Genomic DNA, 26,335 nt, shown 5'->3' with positions numbered 1-26,335 from the left:
TTTTATCATCCTGAAACTCCTATCTTTCAAAATTTTCTTCTCTTTCTATTCATTCTGCCATTTATAAACATGGTAATAACTTTTAAAACAAAGTTTTACACACATTTAGGCTATCAGAGTAGTAGGAAGTGTTTCAAATATAATGACACATCTTATGTTTATATTCCATCAGGTATTGGAAAAATTTACCTAGTGCACAGGAGAATGCTAAGAAGTTATTTTCATTAAAATATATATGTTTAATTCTATGTTCCTGTCTTTCAGTCTCCAGTTATAAGTAAGTGGGTTCTGACAATACTTGTTACTGTTATTAAAAAATAGATGACCAGAGACAGCTGCCAGTTTAGCCATTTACTCAGTCAACATGTCTGGCTCTTGTCTGATCTATAAAAACAGTGAATTAGTTAACATATATTCCCTAAGGTCTCCTGTAGTTCAAAATAACTACATTCTGAATAAAATAACACAGTTATTGGACACTTACTTCAAGAAATTAAGGTGTCAGTAATGTCACATAAAAATTCAAAGGATAATACTACAGCATGGGAGAACATATTTGTAAAGGACATATCCGATAAGGAGTTAACATCCAAAATATATAAAGAACTCACACCCCTCAACACCCAAAAAGCAAATGACCCAATTAAAAAATGGGCAGAGGATCTGAACAGACACTTCTCCAAAGAAGAAATTCAGATGGCCAACAGGCACATGAAAAGATGCTCCACATCGCTAATCATCAGGGAAATGCAAATTAAAACCACAATGAGACATCACCTCACACCAGTTAGGATGGCCAACATCCAAAAGAGAAACAACAACAAATGTTGGCAAGGATGTGGAGAAAGGGGAACCCTCCTACACTGCTGGTGGGAATGTAAATTAGTTCAACCATTGTGGAAATCAATATGGAGGTTCCTCAAAAAACTCAAAATAGAAATAGCATTTGACCCAGGAATTCCACAGGCACTCCTTTGTTTATCACAGCATTATTTACAATAGCCAAGGTATGGAAGCAGCCTAAATGTCCATCAGGAGATGAATGGATAAAGAAGATGTGGAAGAAGATGTGGTACATACACACAATGGAATATTATTCAGGAAACAAATCCTACCATTTGCAACAACATGGATGGAGTTGGAGGGTATTATGCTCAGTGAAATAAGCCAGGTGGAGAAAGACAGGTACGAAATGATTTCACTCATTTGTGGAGTGTAACAACAAAGCAAAACTGAAGGAACAGAATAGCAGCAGAATCACATACTCCAAGAAGGCACCAGGGGTTACCAAAGGGGAGGGGTGGGAGAGGTTGGGTTGGGAGGGAGGGAGAAGAGGATTAAGGGGCATTATAATTAGTACTCACAACATAGGTAGGTCATGGGGAAGGCAATATATAGCACAGAGAAGACAAGTAGTGACTCTACAGCATCTCACTACACTGGACAGTGATTATAATGGGGGAGGACTTGATAATATGGGTGAATGTTGAAACCACAATGTTGCTCATGTGAAGACTGTGTATCAATGATACTTTAATTAAAATAATAATAAAAAACGTCAAAGGATAATAAAAAAATACAAAATTAGTGAACTTAACTATGCACAGTCCACTATCATTGCTTCTGGGTTGAGTTTTGAAGGTCCAATTTTTAGGGAGCAGATAATTTATTTGCTTATTTAGTGTAAGGTAAATCTTTAAATGTTAATTCTTTTGAAAATACATAGAAGCAGCCACATATAAACAAGTGTTCTTGCCTCTCACAGGAAAAACAGACAACATGAGCAGGAACCTCTTAGGTAAATAATTAGCATTGTGTGGTAATGAGAATAATCCTTCTCATGGAAATTATCATTTCTATTAGTCATTTATATGTAAGACTCTTCTATAAACTACAAGTTCTCTGAGCTGTAGTTATAGATAACATCTAAATCCTTCTTGTAATTTTTAAAGCACTTATTAACATTTATATAATATTTAAGTTCAATAAATATGTGTTAAAATATTAAGTGTTCTGAGTAAATTATATGGAGGTAAAAAATGTAATTTATAAAAATTTAAACAGTTTAAATATGATATAGCTAAACAATGTAGTATAGTATGTTTTAGAAAAACTCATAGCAGACAAACGTTTATACAAGTTGTAATTAGGAACTGGGGGTTACTACTGTTTTAAAAGTGTATTTGCTTTTTTTCTGGAAGGGAGGAAGTAGAAAAACATAGGCGAACTTTACGTAATTTCCTTACTTTCAAACTTTTAAGAACATGTTTAGTATATTGCAAAATAGTACTATAATCTCCCAGGCAAAACTACTTAAAACCAAACAAACAAACAGCAAAGTAGCAGCAATTCGAAGTCCTTGGTAAGGTCAGGAGAAAAGAGATGCTACCTTTTGCCTTAACACTACTATATCTCTCCACTCTTTAGGTCAGTCAATTCTTATCTATCAAATTGTTCTCCTTTTTGTCCTCAAAACTTCTTCCTGCATCAAGGCCTTCATACTTGTCCTCTGTCCCTGGAACACTCTTCCTCACACCAGCTTTTTGTTTAATTGTTTATTGTCTTCAAGGCCAACTTAGTCAATGAACTAAGAAACAGTCTAAACTTTGGTTTTAGACCATAAACTCCATTCTGTTCAAATGGTATTTTCAAGGTGACTTATTTAAAATAATTTTGTCATTAAAATTAAATTCCTTACCTCTTTTTCCTTTCTGTCGATGGCATCTCGCTCAGCCTGTAATTGTACTTCTAGGGACAATTCTGCTTTAGTCTCTACAGCTCCAAACTGTTTTTGGTCCTCTACCTTTAAATATATAATAATTTTCTCAAAATTTCAGATATTAAGCCCTGATTACCCATTTTAGTTGGAGAAGTAGCAATTTCATTCCTCTATTTAGAAGTACATAATCTACCTAAATGAATAATCAAAAGGTTATAGATACACAGTCTGCTTTCTGGAATGCATTTAATACAAACCCAAATAGGAATGTCTGGCACTCTTAAAATTCACTCTTCAAATAAAATAAAGGCTATCCCCTTACCTGCACCCCCCCTCAAAGCTTCCTGATCTTGCTCTTCTTCTTTTATTCATTTTTGCTTTCTGTAGTTTAATGGCACAGATTTCATTACTTTTTGTCTAAGCTAAAGCATTAGCCTAAACTGGTGTCCATAGCTTTTTCATTTTGCCATTATTTTAGAATCACAACCTTATTGATGATTAAAAGGATAATTAATTCTTATGGTTTAACTAATCTTCCTTTCGTAGGACTAAGGTATGCAAGAACATTTGGAGATAATAAACAAATGGTTTCAAAGACTTAAAGATATATACATTATGTCATAATATCAACAAAAATGCAATTTACTTAAAAGAATTGACGTTTGTATAACATAGAGTAATCTGCATTAAAATACTTGATTAAAATTACCCAAAGAAAATATCACACCTTTTGAAAAGTGTCTGTACTAACAAGTAAGGCTTGCTCCAGTTCCCTTACTCTGAACTCCAGTTTCTCAATTTCTTCATTCCGTTCTTGTATATCCCTCTGAAGCTGCTCTTTAGAGAGCAAAAGCTCACTGCACTTGTCTGTTTTTTCTTTCAGATGATTTGTTAACTGTTCAACCTGGAAATGTAACAAGCAAAAACTGTAATTTAAAAAAATATCAGCAAGCTAGTAACATCTAACGTCATTCCCCAAAATATTGTGAGATGCTATCCTCTTTTTACTTCTGTAAGGACAGCAACTATTGTTTCCAGCTATGGTGACATTTTCTGAATTGATAAAATTAAGCAGCACTAGGAAAAGAAATAATATTGGGTTCACCAACCCTTTAAAAAAAGTTGTTTCTCTTAAGATTAAGACTTTCTCCAGCTAGGAGATGAAAAAAGTTACATTTTTGAATAATGCTGATTTACAAGCTCTAATAGTACAACTCACACCGAAACATAATAAAGATGACAAGTTTGCAGTACTGACTTACAATCATATATGTGTAAGATGACCTAAAAAAATCTCTGATTTTATATTTCTTTCCACAAATGGTTGTAATTGATACAGATAATAATACAATTTTTCTAAATACCACAGGGATGGGGAAGCTTTAATACAGTGACCTGAAAAGCTTGTTCAGCCTATGCAGTCCACCAGCCCCCAATAGAGAAAAGAATGCGGGGTGGTGAGAGGGACCCATGCACCTTCAAGGTTCCATAAGTGATTCTGATATGCTGGTCCATTCAAATGAATGACTTTGTGACAGGAGGAGAAAGGAAGGATTAATAAGGTAGTTTATGAAATTAAGAAAAAAAAGCTTACTAAAGAAATGTGATGTTTAAGAGAAAAAGGAATTCTACCTTATTTAAGTGAGAAAGCTTAAGTAAATTATCTAAAAATGATCTTATTCCTCACTACATTAAAAGAAATGTAAGCTTACCTACAATTAAAGGTTCAAGGATGACAGTAACAAAGCCACTGGGGAGAAACTTTAACAATAGGTGGACTAAGATTTGGAGTAAGGTCATGAGAAAAGACAACAAAGCAGGTACAACAAAATGGCATGATATACTATTACAGTTAGATGATTTTGGTCTTGAGAAAATCAAAAGCTGGGGAATCAGATCTGGCAAGGTAAGGAGAGAACAAATGGATCACAGTGTTCTGGGAGAAAATCAAATATACACATCCTTGTTAGTTTCTTGAAGTTCCATGAATGAGGCAGGTCATACTTTTCAAATATAAGAAAACAAATAACAGGAAATGACAGTAAGTTCTAGAGTTTAACTATTCTTTTGAGTTTGAACAAACACATGGCTATTTTTCAAAAGCTGAAAATACGTTTGTTAGGAGTAAGACCAAAAACTACAAATGCTGTGAGGACTGCTAACTTTCCTACTGCTGTAGTAGGTAAGGTTGCTCTATACTCTACCTCTATTCAATGAGAATGTAGACAACACTTTACTCTAATGAATTCATAGGCATTTTATACTTCTTTAGAATACTTTTAAGAGAAGTGAAACCCAGTAAACTACATAGAAATTATATACTATAAACTTTTTAAATAAAAATGATTTTCAGAAATAGTAATAAATTTGTGTTCACTATGTACCAGGCCAATATTCCTATTATATTCTCTATCTTAAAAACGAGTAAACAAGTTTAGAAAGTGGCTTTTGTCACGCACCAAGTACACAGCAGAGCCATGATTCAACCTGGGATCATCTAACCCCAAACACATAATCTCTTTACAATTACAGCAAGCTATCTTCAGTCATTTATATAATGAATCTTCCCTCATTCATGTAGTATTCATTTGGTAAATATATAGAGTTCTGACTCCTTCTATATGAGGAAAATGGACAGTTAAGGTAAAAAAGCAGAAGCAGGGACAGTGGTGAGGAGGCTAACATCCAGGCAATGACGACAGCTAGAATTTAGGGAGATGAATCCAAGAGTAAAGAATATAAAGATGTAGTGCAACCTGACTCATCAGTGGGTTAGAGGTAATGGTTGAGAAAAAGACTGGAATCAAGGATGAATTCTAGGTCTTAGCAATGAGGAAGGAGGAGATGGTATAGAACTTGCTGAAATGAAGAAGGAACATGTTTTATTCTTGTCATTCTTTGGTGGGGACTAGTCAGAAATCAAGAGCTCTCTTGAATACATTAATTTTGGGACATCTAAATGAAGATATTGAGTGGGCAGATGAATATTAAAGTCTGGAGCTCACAAGAGATGTCAGGGCTGGAGATACTAATGTGAAATCATTTGTAATGTAACTGCCTGGGAAGAGAATATAGAGAAGAAAAAGGGGCCCAAGGCTTAGTCTTGGGGAATGCCATCATTTATTTTGGTTCAAGAAACAAAGACTAGAGAAAGAGACCAATGAAATAGATGTGGTACAGAAGCCAAGAAAAGGAAGTGTTCCAGTAAGAAGGCTGTATGTAATAAATGCCTCTGAATGGCTGAATATAATGATGACAAAGAGGTGACTAATGAAAACAGAGGTAACACACATGAGTCTGTGGGTAACCTTCACAAGAACAATTTTAGTGTAGTAGAGCACATGAAACCCAACTGTGACAGAAGTGTTAGAAACTTCACTGAAATGGACTGAGAAGAGAATAAATAGGAAAGTAAAAAGTAAATTCAGACAATTCTTTTGATAAGTTTTGTTGGGAATGGAAATAGAAAAATGAGCATGAAAATTTATTTAATTGTGCAATACTAGAAGATGAATGCAGGTGGAAATGATTCCAAATTTCAATACAATTTTTAGGACATCAAAAACCTTGCATTTAAATAATATTTAATTTTCTGATTTTGAAGATTTACATACAATAAAAAGAATTCCTTTTAAGTGTTTCATAATATGCATCTTATTTTATACATAATATACAAATTACAATAAGGTAGACAGTTATCAATAAAGTTCTTACCTCTCTAGTTTGATGTTCACTGATAGGCTGGAATCGAGGTATGACCTTAAGTTGGTATTCCAGTTTCTGTATTTCTTGTTGGAATACATCTCTTTCATGTTCTCTATCAATGGCTTGCTCCTGAAGTTTAATAATAACAACAACAGTAACTAAAGAAACAATATATACTGAAGCTATTACTTCCCTTTAGTTATAGGTATTGTTTTGTTTGAAGATAAACAACTAATGACTGCAGAATACCTCAAACCAAAAAGGTTTAAAAAGATACCATTTTTTGTGTGGTACATACACTACTTGGGCTTTTCAACAAAAATTTAAGCATGTAAATATTATTTGCAGCACATTTCTTTTTATTTAAGTAATGTTAAATATGGAAATAAAAATATTTGGCTTAAAATGAATTTACTTTTTTGGAACAAAGGAGGAATTCCAGTGTTTATTTAGTAATTAAACAATGTTAAGTAGAATAAATTGTTTAGTAAACCAATTTTTTTCATCCTACTATAGCTATTACACCTAAAATTATAAAATGTGTAAGAATCTGGTTCTCTGATCTATGAAATGAACATCAGGCTTAAATGAAACCCCAAAGAAGAAAATCCATGTGAAATTAGAGATCTAACATCTTGGAAGAGAGTAATGACAGCATGACAACTGTTCCAGTTCCTCGTTTCCAAGGGTGCACTGTTACCTGTATGAGTGAAACTGTAGTAGCATATTAGTTCTAGGATCATCAACTGCTTTGGCCATTGGTTAAAGGAAACACTAGGACAAGCTTCTTAACTATGAATTTGGAAAGGCTAACTGGTAAGGCTTATTCACAACCTGCCTATACTGCTTTTAATTCTGATAGCTGCACAATAAAAAATCATTAGAATTTTTCATTGAAATAGTTCTTTTTGATTAACTTGTAGATGAAACATGTGAAGTATTACAATTCAAGAGTCTCTTCAAAATTTAAAATTTACATTTTATTGTTGTTAACAACCATTTGATCAATAAATATGAGAGATGCCCTCACAAACAAACAAACAAAAAAAAAATGTACACACTTCCAATTGTAAAATAAATAAGTAACCGGGATGTAATGTATAGCATAAGGAATATAGTCAAAATATGGTAACAACTTGGTATGGCGATAGCTGGTACCTAGAATTATCATGTATATAAATGTCGAATCACTGTGTTGTACACCTGAAACTAATGTAATGTAATACTGTGTGTCAACTACCCTTCAATAAAAAATAATTATCTACAAAAAATAAATAAATAAATAAATAATAAATTCCTGCCTCTTCAAACTAAAACAAACAAAAAAATTTAAAATTTACAACCTAGAATAGCTGTCAGTAGCACTCCACTAAGAAAAATCACTATTCAAGTTGAGAATACTTACATCTAAAAATTTTCTCATTTTTTCTAACTGCTTTTCCAGTGCTTGATTTTGTTGTCTCAAATCCATTAGTTCAGCATTTTTTGCTTGTTCCAGCTCTATAAACCTACTGACTTGTTCCTCAACATCTATTTCTAGAGCTTTCACTTGTTTTTGAAGGTCATCACATACTTTTTCAGCTTGACACTGTACTTCTAGTTTTTCCTTCATTAGTTTTTCTGTCTCCTGTAGGAATTCTGTTTATAAATGCAGAAATTACTAAGTGAAAACACAATTAGTGACGTTATGATACTGAAATCACCTATAACTATGCTCAGATTTTACATTTATGAAAAAAAGATGTCTTATTTCAAACACATGTAAAAAGAACATAAGAAAATATCAAAATATCATTTTCCTATGTAAGTAAGCAAACCATAATCAATAAGGTTATACAGAATTAACAAAAAGAGTATGTCTTGTTATGGAAAACTACATTTTTGTGAAAACACAGCAAATAACCAAAAAAAAAAATCTACTTAAACATACGGAAAAGAACAAAGTCCAATTATATTCAAGCACAGAAATACCTCACCTCAGGCAAAAATCAATTCATTCCAAACCCATAAAGTCACTTTTATATGCATACATAACACACATGAAGATCAAATACTATAAATCTTTAACAAGGCAAGTAAGATCTACAGAAAAAGAAATATAACTCCAACCAGAACTTTCTGTTCATCTTAACTCCTTATTAGATCCGTATTCTTGAGTTAGTCTTGTATGCTCCCATATGTGTGTAGCCAGGGAAAAATAACAAGTATGAGAGGCAGTGTGGTGTAATGCTTAACAGTAGAGACTGTGGAACAAATCCTAGCTCTGCTGCTTATCTCCTATATGACACTTAACATTATGTCCTTTAATTTCCTTATATGTTAACTGGGGATAGTCATAGTACTGATCTCTAAGAGTTTTTGTGGGATCCAGGGAGTTAACATATGTAAAGAACAGTGCCTATAATATGGTAAGCACTATGGGTTAGCTATTATTATTCCTAATATAAATAATACAATAATAAAGTATATGTAGCAAAGTAAAACAATCCACTAAAGGAGAAAATGCAAAGAAAAAAACCCTACAGTCTGCATACTAAGTTGTCTGCCAACACTGTAGTCAGGACTAGGAAAGTACAGAAAATAGTTTTCCTTTGAAAACAATACTGATTTATATGTTAATATAAAAGTAAATCAACCAGAAAGTTTCTTCACTTCATTAAATGGCATTGATCCTATTGATACCATCATCTTATATACTTCCTGACTTAAAAAGAACATTTTAGCAAGTAGTATAGGCTGCAAGAGTTTAATATATTTGTTAAAGAAAAAATGTTTAATAAACCAACATTTTCTTGAAAAAAATTGAAATGGTCTTAAGTTCTTTGGAAAAATAATAAGATGATGGTCAGTGTGAATTTCAGTTGTTAATTTCAAATATAAGTATTTTTATTGTATGAAAATTTTGTTGTTAAAGAGAAAAACTGTAAGTATGAAACAACAGCAAAATTAGAGACATGTTAGTTGTTTGAAAATCCAAGAGGTCACCCAATTTTTGAAGTTACAAATTTATCACCCAAAGATTGCCATGCAATTGTATAAACACACCTGCTCCAGGTGCTGCATCGACTGCAGCATCTACTAGTCCTATAAAAACAGAAGGAAAAAAAAAAACACAGAACAAAATACGGCAATTTACATGTCTGTTTCCTAAAATACAATAATACATACACACACACAAGAATTAGAAGTAACAGTTGAAACCATTTACTATATTATTGGTAACATTTTGAGACGTATCAGTAGTTCTTGAATATTTAACATGTATGACACACATACTTTCCACATTAAAAAGTCCAACCCTAAACTCGGGCTAAACAAATTTGAGCACCTACAAACACCTGTGCCATATTACAAAAATCTATGCTGTATTTCTAAGTGGATAAAAAATTCAATTAATAAAACTACACATTTGTAATGCCACTTGCATGTGTAATAAAAAAGTGAGAGGATATGATGAAAAGGATTTAAAGTTCCATCATTACGAAGTTCGACACTTATTTTTTATGGCTAAACAAACTTTCAAGATGGTACCTAATTTCTCATTTAAGGAAAGATTAAGGGTTATTTATAAATTTATATATTCTTTGAACCCCTACTTAGATTAAACCAGATGTCAGCCTTATTCTGACACCACTGACCTTTTCAATCTATTCTCTTGCAGGCCAAATCCGTCCCTATCTGCTCAGTATAACCAGTGGTTATTTAATCTAAATATACATTTTTGCTACTTTTTTGCTGTTAAAATAATTAAATCTTGCACAATTTTAAAATTGCCCTGCCTCATTATATTTAGCTTCCTCTTAGGGCAGAGATTTGAAGATAAATGAAGTATTACCTTTTCCTGTGAAAATCTACTAAAGGAAAAGGAAAAAAATCCTGATTCCATATGGCTGGCTAGTAAGACATTTATCAATAAGGTAGGGTTTGTTATAGTTTTTCAATCCCTATATAAAATAGATGAATAATGGACTGAAAAGGGAAAAAAAGTCCACCTTGAACTTTTAAGGAATGTTTCACACAAAGTCAAAAAATACATACTCTGTTCAACTGGGCCTGCCTCTGCTTTCATAGCCTCCTTCTGTCTGGACAGTAATTCTCTTTCTTCTTGAATCTGCTGCTGCTCTGCTTCCAATTCTTGTAATCTATTACCTGCACATAACAACTCCTGCTGAAGATGATCTATTATATCAGTCTTTTCCTGAATTTGCCTTTCAAAAAAAGTTTTTTCATCTGCATAGCCATCTATGACACCTATAAGAGAAAATTAACAGTGAATGGGATTATTAAATATTTCAAAATTTGTAGGATTTATACAAATAATAAAAGGTACATTGTTACCAAAACTTTAAATCATCCCACCTATTATAAGTCTTGAATGAATTTGCTTATGATAGCAGCAAATGATATATTAAATGCAGCCTTTTTCTTGTTAACCATTATGCCTAAATATGAAATTCCTCTAAACTTTCTATTACTTTGCTAGGCTAATGTATCACATCACGTAGGTGTAACTTACTTTATTAAAGAGATATTAATAGACTCCTGGAAAGCTTAATATAAATCAGATGCTTGTGAACTGAATCACATTATAAATATACTGGATAAAGTTGATAGTTGAAGTGATTCCAGAAGGCCAACACCCACAACAGCATAGCAGAATATAAACAGCACAGGGCCTTAGAGGCTTAAAGGCTGGCATCACTATTTAATGGTGACCTTGAACGACTTATTAACATTTCTTTGCTTCAATTTCCTCATCTTTAAATTACAAGAGTTGCTTAAGATTAGAAGGGATTATGGTAATTCATTTCTGTATTTACTAAAAATGTTAGGGCTTTCTATAATTTTATCAAGTTTTTTACTAATTAAAAATATAAATAGTTTAAAAATTGCTTGGAGGAATTTTGAAGACCAATTACAGCTATTCCAAATCTGACCTGAATCAAAATCTCTATTTTTAGACTTGAAATTTCTCCACCCTCAGTTGCCAACGGCAAGGTGCTCACCCTCAGCCTTACTGAGTTCCACAGCCAACTGTTCTCTGGCCCTGGACTCCTCATGAAGGCGCTCTCGCAGTTCTTCTTGGCCCTTCAGGGATTCTGCCACTTCTTGTTTCTGTCTAAATGACTCACGCATCAACTCTGTCTGTGTAACTTTTGCATGTTCCAGCTAAACAAGAAGGAAAAGTATACTGAAGAAGACAATGAGCTGGGAGTACCCTGTCCTTCCACATTAAAGCTTAAAAAAATATTTTAAAATGAAATAGATACACTGTTGAATTACAGCCATTTATGATTTCTAATGCAGACTAACATTAAAGGTGGGATAAAACAGTACATAAGCAGATCAGCTGTGAAGAGATGTATTCTAGTTTTATTGAGCAAAAACAAAATAATGCTTCTTCTGAAAATAAACCACATTACATCACTAGATCTGTTTTATAACATTTAAAGAGAGATGTAAAGTTAGTAATACATAAGATCCTTTTGTATTTGCTAAAGAATTTTATGTAACTATGTGCTCTATGATAAACTTTATTTCTTTTATATTTAACATTTATGGATCGTGACTCCTGCTATACACCATGGGGAACTAATATGATTAATACAATGGCACCAATGAGCACAATCAGAGAGGCAAAACAAAATGAAATTACATTTATAACCCACATTTTAACTAAAAGCTTTGTATTCCTATTTGTGAAACACCTATAAGACTCTGTATTATTCAGTTTATATTCAAAACCTTAGAATACAGAGCAATACCCATAAACACAGCTTCCCTAAAATGCTATCATTGGCGCATACTGACTATATTCGTAAACAATTTTTAAGATGACAAATACAGACTCAAGGCTAAAGTTCTCAAAAAACATTGACTGTTGCAGCTGCATGAAATTGCAGAAAAGCACTGTGTCTCCCTTAGTTTTCTGGTCTTACTGCTAGCACCTACTTACCTGTTCTTACCGAAACACCTACATGGGAAAAAACTGAGCTCAAATGTTTCTAGTACTTAGTCCTAGATCATTAACACTATTAGAATTTCTTCTTTAAGTAATGATCACATACATTAATAACAGGCTTATAACAATGATGAAAGAATTTGTAAATTTACTTATGTATAAAATACTTAGTATGTTAGAAAATTATGACCACGATGTTTTAAGCTTAAAATATGTAATGGTTTCCAATTTATAGTCAGTATCAATAATATATTATAAAACTATGATAATATTTAAGAACATTTTACTCTTATAGATTTCTGCTCTTGAATGTGAGTGGTATTTACCACAGCCCATAGATTTTAGTTACTAAGTTTTTTTATGGTCCCTCTAATCAATTTCCAAAATATTCAGTATGCAATTGTTCCTTTAATAGGATGTTTTAAATATCATTCACCACTTATTACTTGAAAATAGTATCAATACACATGTAACATTCATAATGAAAAATTAAACAAAGATGTTAAATCACAAAGTATTTCTTAAAAATCTGTGATAATATGTTGTTACCTCACCAGAGATAAAAGTATATATATTTTTACTATTGATTGGCAAAAGAGTACTTTCCTTTAAATTTGGGTAAATAATATACATTAATTGTTATTATAAAGAAACATGACCATAAAGTATGAACTAATTTACACATAACTACTCTCCTGAATTTACAGTGACAGCCTATATTTTAAAAATGTACCAATTGTTTCTACCTGCATATATGTAGTATTTTTCTGTACATATGAAATGGTTGCCTGGTAAATACATGAAATTTCTGAAAGAGCTCAAACTCTAACTAAAAAGGATATGAGGTGGTTTTCCTTCAAAGTTACTGTACTGTACAAATACAACTAAATATTTGCAACAAAATAAAAACTAGTTTTAGATAAGAAAATTCTTTGCTTTTACAGTCTACTTCTTAATTAAGGTCTAAAGCAGTCTTAAAGTGTATTTAAATATTTACCACAAAACCAAAAGAAATAACTTGTTTTATAGAACAAATAAAGCTGAAAGAATCAAATACAATAAATCCAGCAAATAAGTTTCATTTATTATAGCAGATGGAACCCATATTTTATTAAGGACTCCCTTCAAATGTTCATCTAAATACTTAATACTTAAAAAAAAAACAACCCTTTTATCTAGTAAGGTATGACTTATTCCTAGCACTATGTAATCCCTATACCTAATACATAACAATATTAAATATATAAAAATTTCATATTCAATATTTTAAAATAATTTAAGAAAGTGTGCAATGTGTATAATTGTAGAATCACTGTTGTACAACTGAAACCAATATAATAGTGTATAGCAACTGTACTTCAATAAAAATATAAAGTGAATAATATCAATATTTCAGAATTCAGAATCACACACTTTTAGAGTAGGGGGCAAATGACAGCATAGGTAATGGAGCTTTATCATTTTTTTGTACTGAGGAAATGTAATCTCTGAGGATTTCTGTGACTGTCTTAGCTCTCAGCTATTCTGGGCAAAGGGAGAAATAGCATTTTGAATAATTTACTCTAAATACCATAAATTATTTCAAAACAATTGGATATTTTGAAATTTAGTGAGGAACATGACAAAAGATTCCATTATTTTTGTACTCTTAAATATTACAATGTGATGGAAATCCTTTTTGAGAGGAAAGATCAGATTAAATAGAAGGAACTAGAAATTAAGGGAGACAGAAGTTTGGTCAAAATTTTCTTACCACATATTCTGGGTTTTGTGTATGAAATAGTTTGATCGATACCAGAAATACATTGTATGGGATTATTAATTTTTCCATTTAAAATAATAACTATTTCTGATTATTGCCATTAGAAAAAAATGCATAGAAGCATCAGTAAATATTCTGTAACTTTAATATAAAAGTTTCAGAGGGGAGATAACAAAACTACTCTGAAAACCATCTGGCTTGTTAATTATTATGTAGTATATTATACTTAAAGCCATGCTGAATAACTTGTAGTGAATCATTTACAACATATTTAAGTGTCAAATGAACATACTAACTATGCTAAATACTTTTCCTTAACAATGGTTATAAAATTACACACAAACAGGTACTCCTCACAAGATCAGTAGGCACATTAAAAATAAGTTCTGTTCTGTAAGAGTTAACAAGAAAATGAAAATTAGAATCCAGGTTTCCTTTTTCTTTGTCTGGAACTACAGCCAATATACCATATGATTGCAAACATTTCCCAGTTGGCTCAATGACAAATCACTTAGCTGTGTTAGGTATCACAATGCCAATTCCCTCAAATATAATCATTCCATTTTTATTCAGGATTGGCATAATAAACATAAAAAATGCAAGATTCTTAAGGACAAGCAGGATCTTTTTAATTTTAAACAGCTTGTCTGGCATGGGAGAAGTGTAATGTTATCTCATTCTGTTTTCTGCAATTAAAAACATAGCCAAGTTGGGGCTTTTATGGTTATGCCAAATTTAGCCTTTAATACATCCCAGATCAATGAGTAACAACACACAAAAAAGCAAAACAAGACTCTATTCAATTTATCCTTACTGAAAACATTTAAAATTCCTTTCTCATTCTACAGTTTTTAGAAACCAAATGCATAAAAAACTGAAAATATAAACTAGAAGTATAAAAAAACAAAATTTTTATACTTACTGAATAAGGAGGGGTAGGCAGTGAAATTTTAGAAATAAGCTTTAATATGTGCCCATTTCTTTTATGAATAAAATGAAAAATAGAAGTATTAATAATTATTGAGTTATTTTCATCCAAATGTTCACATAGAGGAAAAGGGTGTGGTAAAGGTACACGAGATTCAACCTCATAAATGTCTTCATCTTGTTCTTCCAACCATGAACCACAGAGTTTGACAGTTGCCAAATAGGTCCCATAAGAATCCATTCTAGAAAATACAGCTGCCAATCTTCCTCACTTGCTTTATCAGTTTTCCACTACATTAAAAAGTTCTTTTTAGTTTATCAAGATATACCGTAGCAGTATGAAAATTTCTTTTCAGCACCATCAAAAAAACATTATAAATTAATTCATACAACTGAACAAAGAACTCACAATTCTAAAAACACTAGATCATCAGTTTCCATGATAAAAACAGAACAAAAATTAAAGCAAGCAAACAACTTTTTAACTAGAATAATTAACTAAAATCCTTAAAGAATGGAAGAATGAAAATATAAATATCTAATTGGCTAAGCAATTAAAACTGCTTTCAGTATCAAACATGTCTGGAAATAAGTAAGCCTTCCAAGTCGAATCTGGCAGGGAAGGTCAAGTTGTAAATCTCCATAGTAGCAGACTTGAGAAATGTAGTTGAAATATATTTCCCTTGTTCTTGCTGCTTCACTCAATTCAAAGTAAAAGCTGTTCTGAACAGAGCTATTCAAATAGCCTCTCATGCTGAGCCAAATGATTCTTCTAGTCAGTGTACCCTGAGGAAAAGGTCAGAACAGAGGGTGTGGTTTAATGTCTACCTGTAGGTACACTGACAGGTGGAATGCGAACTAATACGCCCACAAAGAAACCTGCCTAACAGGCCAAGTGCCATGTCAGAGCTTTGAAAAGAGTAGGCAGACAATTTATAATGCTCCTAAGATAAGACAGTGTTTTTCCATCCCATTAAAAAATTGTTTTAATTTAAAGATGTGAAAAAAAGGAGGTTTGAGTCCACATGACCCATTAGAGTTCTTTAAGTATATTAAATAACCATAATTACTTCTGGGAAATGAGTACTTCCTTCTGCTATTTCCTTAGAAACACTATCTTTTGAGCAGTTGCTAGAACTAAATATAGGTAGTTCACTTATAACCTATTTCCACATTGAATTGTTTAAAAAGTACATGTTAAGGGAGGAAAAAACTCTTTTTTAAATGACACATTGTATATCATAGCTGGTAATTCTACCACTCTATGAACTCTGACAAAAACACAAATTGCATATAGAAACCTTGGCAATCATGAACCAGACACTCAAGATTTTAAAAGAAGAACAAGTTTTTAGTATTAAAAGATCGTCAACAGGGAAAGTTGTTTTAAATAAGTGAAAAAGCCTTCTTTGTGGTGTCTATATCCAGTAACTAAATATCCTAAACCCACAAAATGTTTATCTACTATGGAAAAATCCATGCTAAAAGCAAGCAGGTAATGTCGACAAAAATCGATTTTATAGTCCTTTTACTACACAAAATTGTTTAGAGAAACCATACTCAAATCTTTACAGCTAATAATTAGGGCAAAGAAAATGAGATTTTCTACAGAAATCCCAGAATCTATAGCCAGATGGTTTGGGCAAGGGGAAGGGGAGCTGCCTGTTCTGGACTAAGCAAGACAAAATTCTGTTTTTTATGGTTTCTTATATGAATCCTCCAGTTAGTCTGTGAAGATGTCAACATCTGTACAAGACAGAGCCCTAACCTTACCAATGGTGCAGCTAAATCTGACTTTAATGGGGCTTCAGCAGATGCAAAATCACTAATATCCTAGCTGCTTATTAATTGGTGGGACCCATGCTTAGCATATCATATACTTCTCAAAATACCCTTTCCCAGCTCCCTCTGAAACGTAGTTTATTTTGATAATCTGATGTCCAATTTCTCTTACCTGAAGCAAAAACAAAACCCTGAAAGTTAGAAGTACCCCTTAATAAATGGTAACATTTAGATCAGGGTAAGAACTAACTACAAAGAAAAGAGAAAAAAACTAGGAAGAATAAAAATTTCAAAAAGCAGTAAATTAAGATGATTTTGAATGGTGCAAATAGCCCTTATAACAACAGCATATTAACTGATGGCATATTATATTAATTCATGTCCAGAAAGGTGCCCCTGAATTAAAATAATTCAAATTATGGTCTACTTCTTCCATTTTTGAAAGCATGTAAAACTTGTTTCCATTCATGGAAAACTAAAGTCTTTAAGTAAGGTTTATCACCTTATAGCTAGGAACATAAGTCAAGGTTAAAAAACTAACCACAAAGAAAATAAGAATAAAATTAAGGACTAAAAGAGTAAATATGCTTAGGGTAGGAGCAAGTAGCTCCCCCAACAACAGTATATTACTGATGGGATATTATATTAATTGATATTCAGATTAACTCTCCATTAGAATAATACAAATTACTTTTTTTAATTTTAGAAAACAAAAAACTTTCTACAATTAGAAGCAATTAAAATGGAATTATTTTGATTTTTAGGAGGATACCCTTTTATTTTCCAGACCAGCTCATTATCACCAGGTTTCAGATCATCAAGATTTTAATGTATATTTGAAGGCTATTAATTTGAGTTGTGTTTCCCAAACTAAGTACTTTTACAATATCAAGCTACTTAACCTTTTTTCCCCAAAATATTTCCCTCAAATTGTAAAATAGTTTTGTTGCTCTCTTCTGGATTTTGATTTGTTTACTTACATCTCTTATTTCACAGAGGGACTGAATCCTGGATACAGTGTGCTGACAGAGTCCTGACCAATGCTTATAAGTAGCACAATGGGGGCAACACCTCATGGCCAAATACACTGCAACACTTTAATTACACTTATGTTTAAAACACAAAAATGACAAAACAAAATCTTAACTTCTACTACTGTTTCATCCTCTCAATAAAAAATCTCCTTTTTTTGGGAAAATACAGAAAATGTAGCTTAGGTTCCATTATTCTCCAAAATGATAAATTCATGAGAGCTGCCTATAATAAAAATCATCCTGTGGGAGTAAAATTATTCTTTAATTTCTTCTAAGGCCTACAGGAGTATCTTGGTAAATAATATCCTGTGGCTCCCAACAGTACGTCTGGATTCCGGAAAACTTTAATTGCTGAAAGACTTTTCCTACAGAACAGACTGATTTCTATTTTTACTTGACCCAAGAATCAAGAACTGCAATCATACTCTCAAGGACAACTTTTCTGAAGAGTCACATACTGACTACAAAATAAAGATTATTTTAAAAGGATTACCTCTCTAACAGCTTGAGGATAGTCTCTAAGCACCTTTCCCCAATCAACAGGAAACTGCAACAAGTTGAATATAAGCCTGATTTTAGGGTAGCCTGCCTGGGCAAAATAGTAGTATCTATAATAATAAATGTATTATTATATGGATTTGGACATATCATTGGACAAATCATCTGTCAAATCAAAGACATGAAGATACTCCTATAATAGATACTATGAAATCATCCTATTCAACAGATACCCTGATACTTAGTAATGAAAATGCTCACTAGCTCTTTTATTAAAGCAGGATGTACCTATGGAACCTAAAGCAGTACAAAACCTTAAAACTTATAAGGCTTATGCACGTGTCTTCTATTAAAACTGCATAACATTTGAAACCACACTATTAAAATAGACAGAGAGAGAGAAGAAAGAGAAAAAGAAAAAAACCTTGAATATTTCACAATATTTACTTAGACTATGGGGCCTTTCCAATGTAACTCTTCCCTAACACCAAACAAAAGCCCACAATCACCTGCAAGAATGTCTCTCTTTAATCATAATGGAGGCAAGGTCTCTCTGATCCAAAGACCACACCTTCCACCTCTATTCTGGATTCACCTACCCGAAAGACCTGACTCCACAAAGCCCATCCCCTGTGAACTGCACCTTCAACTTCTCGATTGCTACTCAATAGAAACAATCCAACTTTTAAAAAAACACCCTCCCCTTCTCAGTTTTCTCAGCTAGGTGTCATGAAATTGCCGTCTCTATTTCTTCAACTCGCTGAACCTTTAATTCCTCGTCTACCAACTCCATGAAACTGTTCCAAAGGTCACTGATGACACCCATACTGAAACAGCCAATGGACACTACATGCTCAGCATCCATGACATCTCCAGGATATCTGAAATTTCTGGAAAGTCACTCCTCGTCTGGCTTTTGTGACACTATTCTCTTGATTTTCCTCCTCTCATTCTCAATCTCTTTTGTAGACTTACCTAACCTTTATTCTCTTTTAAATGTCAGCATTCGACCAGCACAAAAATTAGCTCTGTACACTCTGCAACCATGTCTTCAACTGTCTTCCAGTCTAGTTCCCCCCAAGCTCTAGACTCTACTAAGTATGTTTACTTGGTGCCTCCTCTATGCATTTCAAAGTCAGATGGCCTAAAACTAGATTCACTGCTCCTATCTTTTGCACCCCTTATCTCAGGTAATGAAAGACACCAACAACTTGGTCAGTCAAGGATTCATGCCTGGTTTCCTCCCCTCTTCCTTATCTCCCACATCTAATCAGCCATACCAACTTCTATCAAATTCAAACTCCTCAAAATTTAAAATCATTTCCTTCCTGCCTTAACTTCAACTCCATCACTTTTTACTTGGAATATTCTGAGTCTCCTGCTTCTCTACTTTCAGCAGCTCTCCCCACCATCTTCCTGCCCATCTACCCATACACTGCTGTCTGAGGAATTTCTCTGTATCACAAATTTGACATTATTTTCTCACAAAAATTATTTCAATGACTCCCCACATCTTCCAATAAAAAGTTAAAACTCTGTGACTTACTCAAGGAACTTTGACATTTACCTACTGCCTATCTCTACTCTCAGCTTTTATCAGTTTCCCACATTCCACCCTGAATGTTTATAAACTACTCACTGCTTTCACACATATCACGCTGTTCTACACCAATATGCTATGCCTTTGCCACAAATTTTCTTTCTGACCTATCTATAGTTTCTATTTGTCTTTTAAGTCTTTACTTTTTTCCTCTCATTTTCTCTTGAATTACTCTTTCATCTCCATTATTCCACTATAATTGCTCTTGTAAGTTTGCCAATGGCCCTCCAGATTTCAAACTCCATTCCTCTGACTGCAATTTACATGACCCAGTAATCAACAGTGATTCACTCCTTTCATTTTCAAAGGGCAGAAAAGGTACCAGTTAAAGAGCATGGACTCTGAAGCCAGATTGCCTGGGTTCAAATTCTATCTCTACCACCTAACTTGCAAGCTGGGCAAGTAACTTCTCTGAGTTCTATGTTTCTGCCCTGGATCACACACCTCCCCAGTCTATTTTTAACAAGTCAGTCAAAGTGATTCTTTTGAAAAATTTAGATAAGTTACTCAAAAATCTCTAATGACTTTCAAAGCTGGAAAATATATGTCCTCTAAACAGTAAATGGATAAGGAAATTATAGTACATCCATATAATGGAATACTCCTCAGCTATAAAAAGGAACAAACTACTAATACACATAACAACACAGATGAATCATACATGCACTTCGTTAATAAGACAGTGAGGCCAGACCCAAAGAAAACATAATGTATTTCATTTATGACACACTGGAAAAGGCAAAACTATATGGATGGAAAGCAACCAGTGGATGCCAAGGGCAGGAGGTAGAAAAGATTATGTAAGAGCAGCACCAGGGAACTGGGGGGGTGAAGGAACTATTCTGTATCACTTTCCAATGTAACTCTTCCCTAACACTAAACAAGAGCCCACAATCACCTGCAAGAATGTCTCTCTTTAATCGTACTGGAGGCAAGGTCTCCATTTGTGGTAGTAGATACAGAACTATGCCTCTATCACAGTTGAAAGAACTGTTCATACAGTGAAATTTACCCTAGGCAAAATTAAAAAAACAGAATGTGGGAGAACCAAAAATGAAGTAAGAACTGTAACAAATGATTCTAACTATAATAAAAATGAATTTAAAAATCACAGGAGATGGGAATAAAAGAGTTACCCTAAGATACTTTGAAAGTATTCTGACTGTATATGATAGGCTAAAGACAAAAAGTGCTATATATAAACATATATAAGCACTGTACTCTATAGTAAATTTGGTTTTCACAGGGATATAGGTCAGCAATTGTGAAATTATGGGTATATAAGGATATGGAATTCGTTTATAGGTGTATATGGATGAACAAATTAAATAAAAATAATGTAGATAATGAGAGCTCAAAGTTACAAAAGAAAGGGGGAAATGTAGAATGAATGCTGTGGTACTGGTTTAGAATTGGAGGTAATGTATGAGTTTATGTTTTTACTATATATACAGATAGATTCAGAAATAAATACAGATGCAGGGTTAATATACTATAAATACTTTCAAACTGTCTGCTTAAAGGACCTAGAAGTCATGACACCCTAGTAACAATGAGCACATCTAGTACCCAGATCTTAGTTTCTAAATATCATTCTCCAATAAAAAGAAATTAAATTCCTTGGAGAAGTGATTGATTCTAGAGCTGGGGCAGGAAAAATACAAGACGTGCCTGGAGCCTCAGATAGTGCTCACTCTGAATTGGCACCCAAGCCAACCTGGGAGAATTCTCAATGCCAAAACTGGAATAAAACAAGGTATTCTATCACTAGATTATAATCCATTGGGGAAAAAAAAGTCAGCCATTAGTTCATATGGATCCTCATTAATTAAATATAACTAATTTATATTTATGAAGAAACAGCACTTATGGAAAAATCAGCCATTAGTTAATATGGATCTTCATAATATAACTAATTTATATTATGAAGAAACAGCACTTATGGAAAAATCCCAATTAATAAAGGACAGAAGGAAGAAAACAGAAAATCATTACAATACCACAGTAATTATTGGGCATGCAAGATCTACTGATGGATGCTAAAATTAGTGGGTGAAAGTTTAAGGAGAAACAAGGTATTTGCATAGTCTCAAAGCATTTTCCCCAAGATAAAACCTATCAGATACCACAAGAAAATTAAGATTAACACCAGTAATAAAACATATTGACATCATGTGCCCTCTGATATGATACACAGACCAAAGGGCACATGAGTGTATTCTTATCAAAGGTATTCTTATAAAAAATGAGTAAGTTTCATGTAATTATGACAGAATTACAGACAAATCCAAATTGAGGGACATTCTACAAAATAACTGGCCAGTCCTTTTCAAGTGTCACGGTCATGAAAAGCGACAGACTCAGAAACTGTCAGGGACTGGAGAAGATGAAGAAAACAAGACAGTTAAATGCAGTGGGGAATCTTGGAACAGATACTAAAAAAGGCAAATTAGTGGAGAAAATGCTAAAATCCAAATGATTTGTAGTTTAAGTGCTGTACCTACCAGTGTTGTACCAGTTTTAATTTCTAACTTTTGATAATTATAGTATGATTATGCAAGATGTTAACATTAGGGTAAGTTGAGCTGAAGATACATGGAAACTTGCTATATTGTTTTTGTAACTTTTTCATAAGTCTAAAATTATTTCAAAATAGAAAGTCAAAAAACTGTACCCAGTGATTCCACATCTCATAAAAAACTAAATCACAAGATCCATATGATCTGTTTCCCAGGTATTGCTGTGACCTCATCTCCCACACTTTCTCCACTCTCCTTGTTGATTCCACATCTCATAAAAAATTAAATCACAAGATCCGTATGATCTGTTTCCCAGGTATCGCTGTGACCTAATCTCTCATACTTTCTCCACTCTCCTTGATCTAATCACATTAGCAGCCACACGAAGAGCAAGCCCACAATCACCTCATGGCCATAGTACTTGCTAGTCCTCTGCCTGAAACATTTTTCTCTACGAATATTAGGGAAGTATAAGTAGAGTCTGTCTCCTATATTTCCTTAAGGAATATACTTGAATACCACTTTATCAGAAAGTGATATCCAATTTTCCTATATAAAATATCCCCTTTCCCATCATGCTTTATCTCCCCCTATTTTATTTTTCTTTACACCAGGTATCGCCACCCAACATACTAAATATTTATTATTGTTGGTTTCCACCATTAAACTGTAAGCTCTGTGAGAGCAGGGACTTTGCCCATTTTGTTCAATGCTGTACCTCCAGTATATAGAATACAATTGTTATACAGTAGGTGCTTAATAAATTTGATGAATGAATGACTCACCTGAAGCATGAAGTCCTCCAATAAGCTTTACTCAGACCCACCCTATCTCAAACTGCCAGCTACAACTCTTTTTTTTGTCTCAGAGTATGCTGTGTAGAGCTATTTACCTGAATTTGTCTTTGACTGCAAACACAATGATATTCTCAGCTCTGTGTTAGCTTTTTTCATAACAAGTGAAAAACATCAAGGTAAAAGGGAAATACTACATTATGAAGAACCAAATAATGACACATTAAAAAGGAAAATGGAATACCAATTATTTCACAAAGTTGATTACATATTATTTTCCATCAATCTAACCAACCATTAAAATACTCATCAGGTTCAAAGTAATTTTAGTTATTAATGAGTATATTCTGAAGAAATCAATGACTTTAAACATCTATCCATGGAAGAGTAGTACTGAACTAAATTTAATTTAAAAGAAAGTTTTGAGTAACTACTATTCTCCTTGCTTAAAAAATTATTCACCTAAGAAATGCCTGATTTTTATACCAAATGTATACAATCTATAACATTTCAACCTTTTATATAATGGATATTAGTAGAACACTTCAATAGTTCACACTTTTCAGCTAGAGTAATGTGAATATTATACTAACAATCTCTAGTCTAGATCACTGGTTCTCAAACTTTAGTTTGTACCAGAATCACCTAAAGAACTCATTAAAACACAGGTTGCTTGACTCCATCTTTCCATAGGTATGAGAAATTACATTAGAACAAATCCTCAGTGATGCTATGTTGCTGGTGCAGAGACTGCATTTTAAGAGCTACTTACTGCTCTAGGCAAAGTTTTTGTGATCTGTTCAGTAATACTTAAACTAAACTAATAGAGTAAAACCTAAATAGCATACTGCTGCATTAACATTTCACAAATTGAGATAATCTGGAAAATGCCATCGTCAGGTTCTTAGTATGCCTCACTACCTACTCACGTAAGTGGATGTGAACAGCTATGATCTTGGCCTAGGAAACTAGACTGAGTGTTTCAGGTGAATCCCACACATTTGCCTGTTGACAAAATTAATGGCTTATGGGGGAAGTTTCCTCTCAGTAGCCTACTGGAACATGTCAAACCACTGATCATTTCTAATTTATCTGCCATTTACTATGCTGTTTGTCACAAGACAAACAATATACTATATTAACTCGACTGCCCATAATTTACAGTCATATCAGGTAGTAGCAACAGTATTAACAGTGCTCAAGAACCAGGTCAAAAGTATTTAATATTAGTTGAGAAGGAAAAGCATTACCAGTTGTTTTCATGGTAAAGAATACAAATCATAAATATTAAATACTAATGAGGTAAAAAAAAAAAAGCAGGATCATATAGAAATTGAGTATAGAATCATCTATAATATGCAACTTCCATACAGTAAAAGGGTTAATTATAATACATATGCTTTCAAGCTTTATGCATATGCACAGTAAGAGAAAGCCAGTCCAAAGTTAATTAGAAAAGTAAAGACTTTAATAGTAAATATTAAAATATGCATTTTCTTAGAGTAACTGTAGAATTTCACATTATGCAACATTCACAATTCCACTGTTTGAGCTTAAGTTAAACTCTACTGAGCCCGAGGCTAAAGAAAAATACAGTAAACATTAAACGTATTTGATCCAAGAGTGTAATTTAATGTCTTGTTAAATTAATAACAGAAATGAAGCTGGTTTTTATTGCTGTCATTCCCTTACTGGCACTTAAGGTGTTGACAATGAAAAATAATAATTCCTTGTAGCTTTAGTGAAAGATGGGACCACTACCACTGTATGAGCAGTCATTCTTTCTATTAGTAAATACACAAAGATTTGAGTTTTCAGGGAATACTACACTTTAGTTCTCTGTGATACTCAAGGAAATTCCTGAGTTACTGAAGCAAAAGCTTTGCAATCATTCTGTACTTGCTGTGAAAGAAAGCTTTAGAAATACAAGAATTGCCTGAAGATAGCAATTTCTTCTGTTATGTAATTCTGTATCATATTATGTATTCAGAATTTATTTATGGAAACATTTTTGAGACTTACTAAACTGCATATGTATACCTTAGTTTGGCCAGTCAATCAAGGTCAATCCAGAAGTGTAAGAGTAGACATATTATGACATACTTCCTTGGCCAATTAGTGAATTCTCACTGCAACGTGTGGTCACTTCAAGATTCTTTTGCTCTTAAAGTCCATACTTTGTTACAGAAGATAATTTAGACCATCTCCCAACAAAGAATGAACCTGGAGAAAACTCTGATTAAGTGCCATCTCTGAGGCCTATTCTGAGGACAAATATTTAAGTGGAAACATATGTTGTTTTGCTTATGCCTTGTTTGTTAAATGCCAAGAGCAAATTATAAAAGGATTATGGATTGATTATTAATAAGTTAATCAAATAGTAGGTGATTAACAAATTATTTCAAGGGTCACTAACCAAGAAATGACTCAAGAAATGCTCTATAGTCATTAACTTAACCTAAAAGTAAATGAATCTGGCTTTAAAACACAAAATATAGGGCAATATTTATCAAATTTGCCACAATTCAATAGTCTTTGCTACTGCAGAAACATACCATAGAGATTAATTTCTCAGAGAAAAAAAGTAGCAGCAAGGGAAGCAGACATCAGAAATAACAAGACATCAAAGACACTTGCAATTTCTCAACTTGTTTGAAATACACATAGATCTAGGATACTCTGCATAAGGATATCAATGAAAATATTAATAATACTGGCCCTGTAGCTGATGACAATGACACTCATTTGATTAATGTGAAAGCTATGATTCTACAGCTGTTCTGAATGAAGCATTTTTTAAAATAAGTGAATTTTCTTCATTTTAAAGCAGCAAATAATTTTTAAAATTCTGCACAGTAACTTGAGACAATTACCATGCACTGTATAAAAACTTTATAGACAGAAAAAAATTACAATTTAAGTTATAAATACAATGGTTATATCTCTTTAAGATTTCTCTAAAAATAGTACTTTAATGTAGAAACTATCTCTCACTTTAATTTCCTACCAAGAGATAGTTATTAGTAAAGTAGG

General features: G+C 32.9%; 1 protein-coding gene across 18 annotated transcripts in view; it reads right to left on the bottom strand.

Annotated features, from left to right (window-relative positions):
- Positions 1 to 26,335, bottom strand: part of AKAP9 (A-kinase anchoring protein 9) — a 186,593-nt gene that overhangs the window by 50,356 nt on the left and 109,902 nt on the right. For 13 of the 18 annotated variants that reach the window (XM_057504510.1, XM_057504507.1, XM_057504493.1 and 10 more), the window contains 7 exons: positions 11,431 to 11,593; positions 10,463 to 10,675; positions 9,470 to 9,508; positions 7,830 to 8,062; positions 6,434 to 6,553; positions 3,447 to 3,623; positions 2,699 to 2,803 (listed from right to left, as the gene is read on the bottom strand). In XM_057504510.1, the coding sequence (XP_057360493.1) occupies positions 2,699 to 2,803; positions 3,447 to 3,623; positions 6,434 to 6,553; positions 7,830 to 8,062; positions 9,470 to 9,508; positions 10,463 to 10,675; positions 11,431 to 11,593 (1,050 nt within the window). The remainder of the gene's footprint in view (positions 1 to 2,698; positions 2,804 to 3,446; positions 3,624 to 6,433; positions 6,554 to 7,829; positions 8,063 to 9,469; positions 9,509 to 10,462; positions 10,676 to 11,430; positions 11,594 to 26,335) is intronic. The other 5 variants (XM_057504497.1, XM_057504501.1, XM_057504503.1 and 2 more) reach the window with 2 other exon arrangements.

Source organism: Manis pentadactyla, chromosome 7 (assembly GCF_030020395.1).
Source record: "Manis pentadactyla isolate mManPen7 chromosome 7, mManPen7.hap1, whole genome shotgun sequence".
In the NCBI taxonomy this organism is placed as follows: domain Eukaryota; kingdom Metazoa; phylum Chordata; class Mammalia; order Pholidota; family Manidae; genus Manis; species Manis pentadactyla.
Note: the sequence above shows the minus strand (reverse complement) of the source record. Positions and strands in the feature narration are given on the sequence as shown.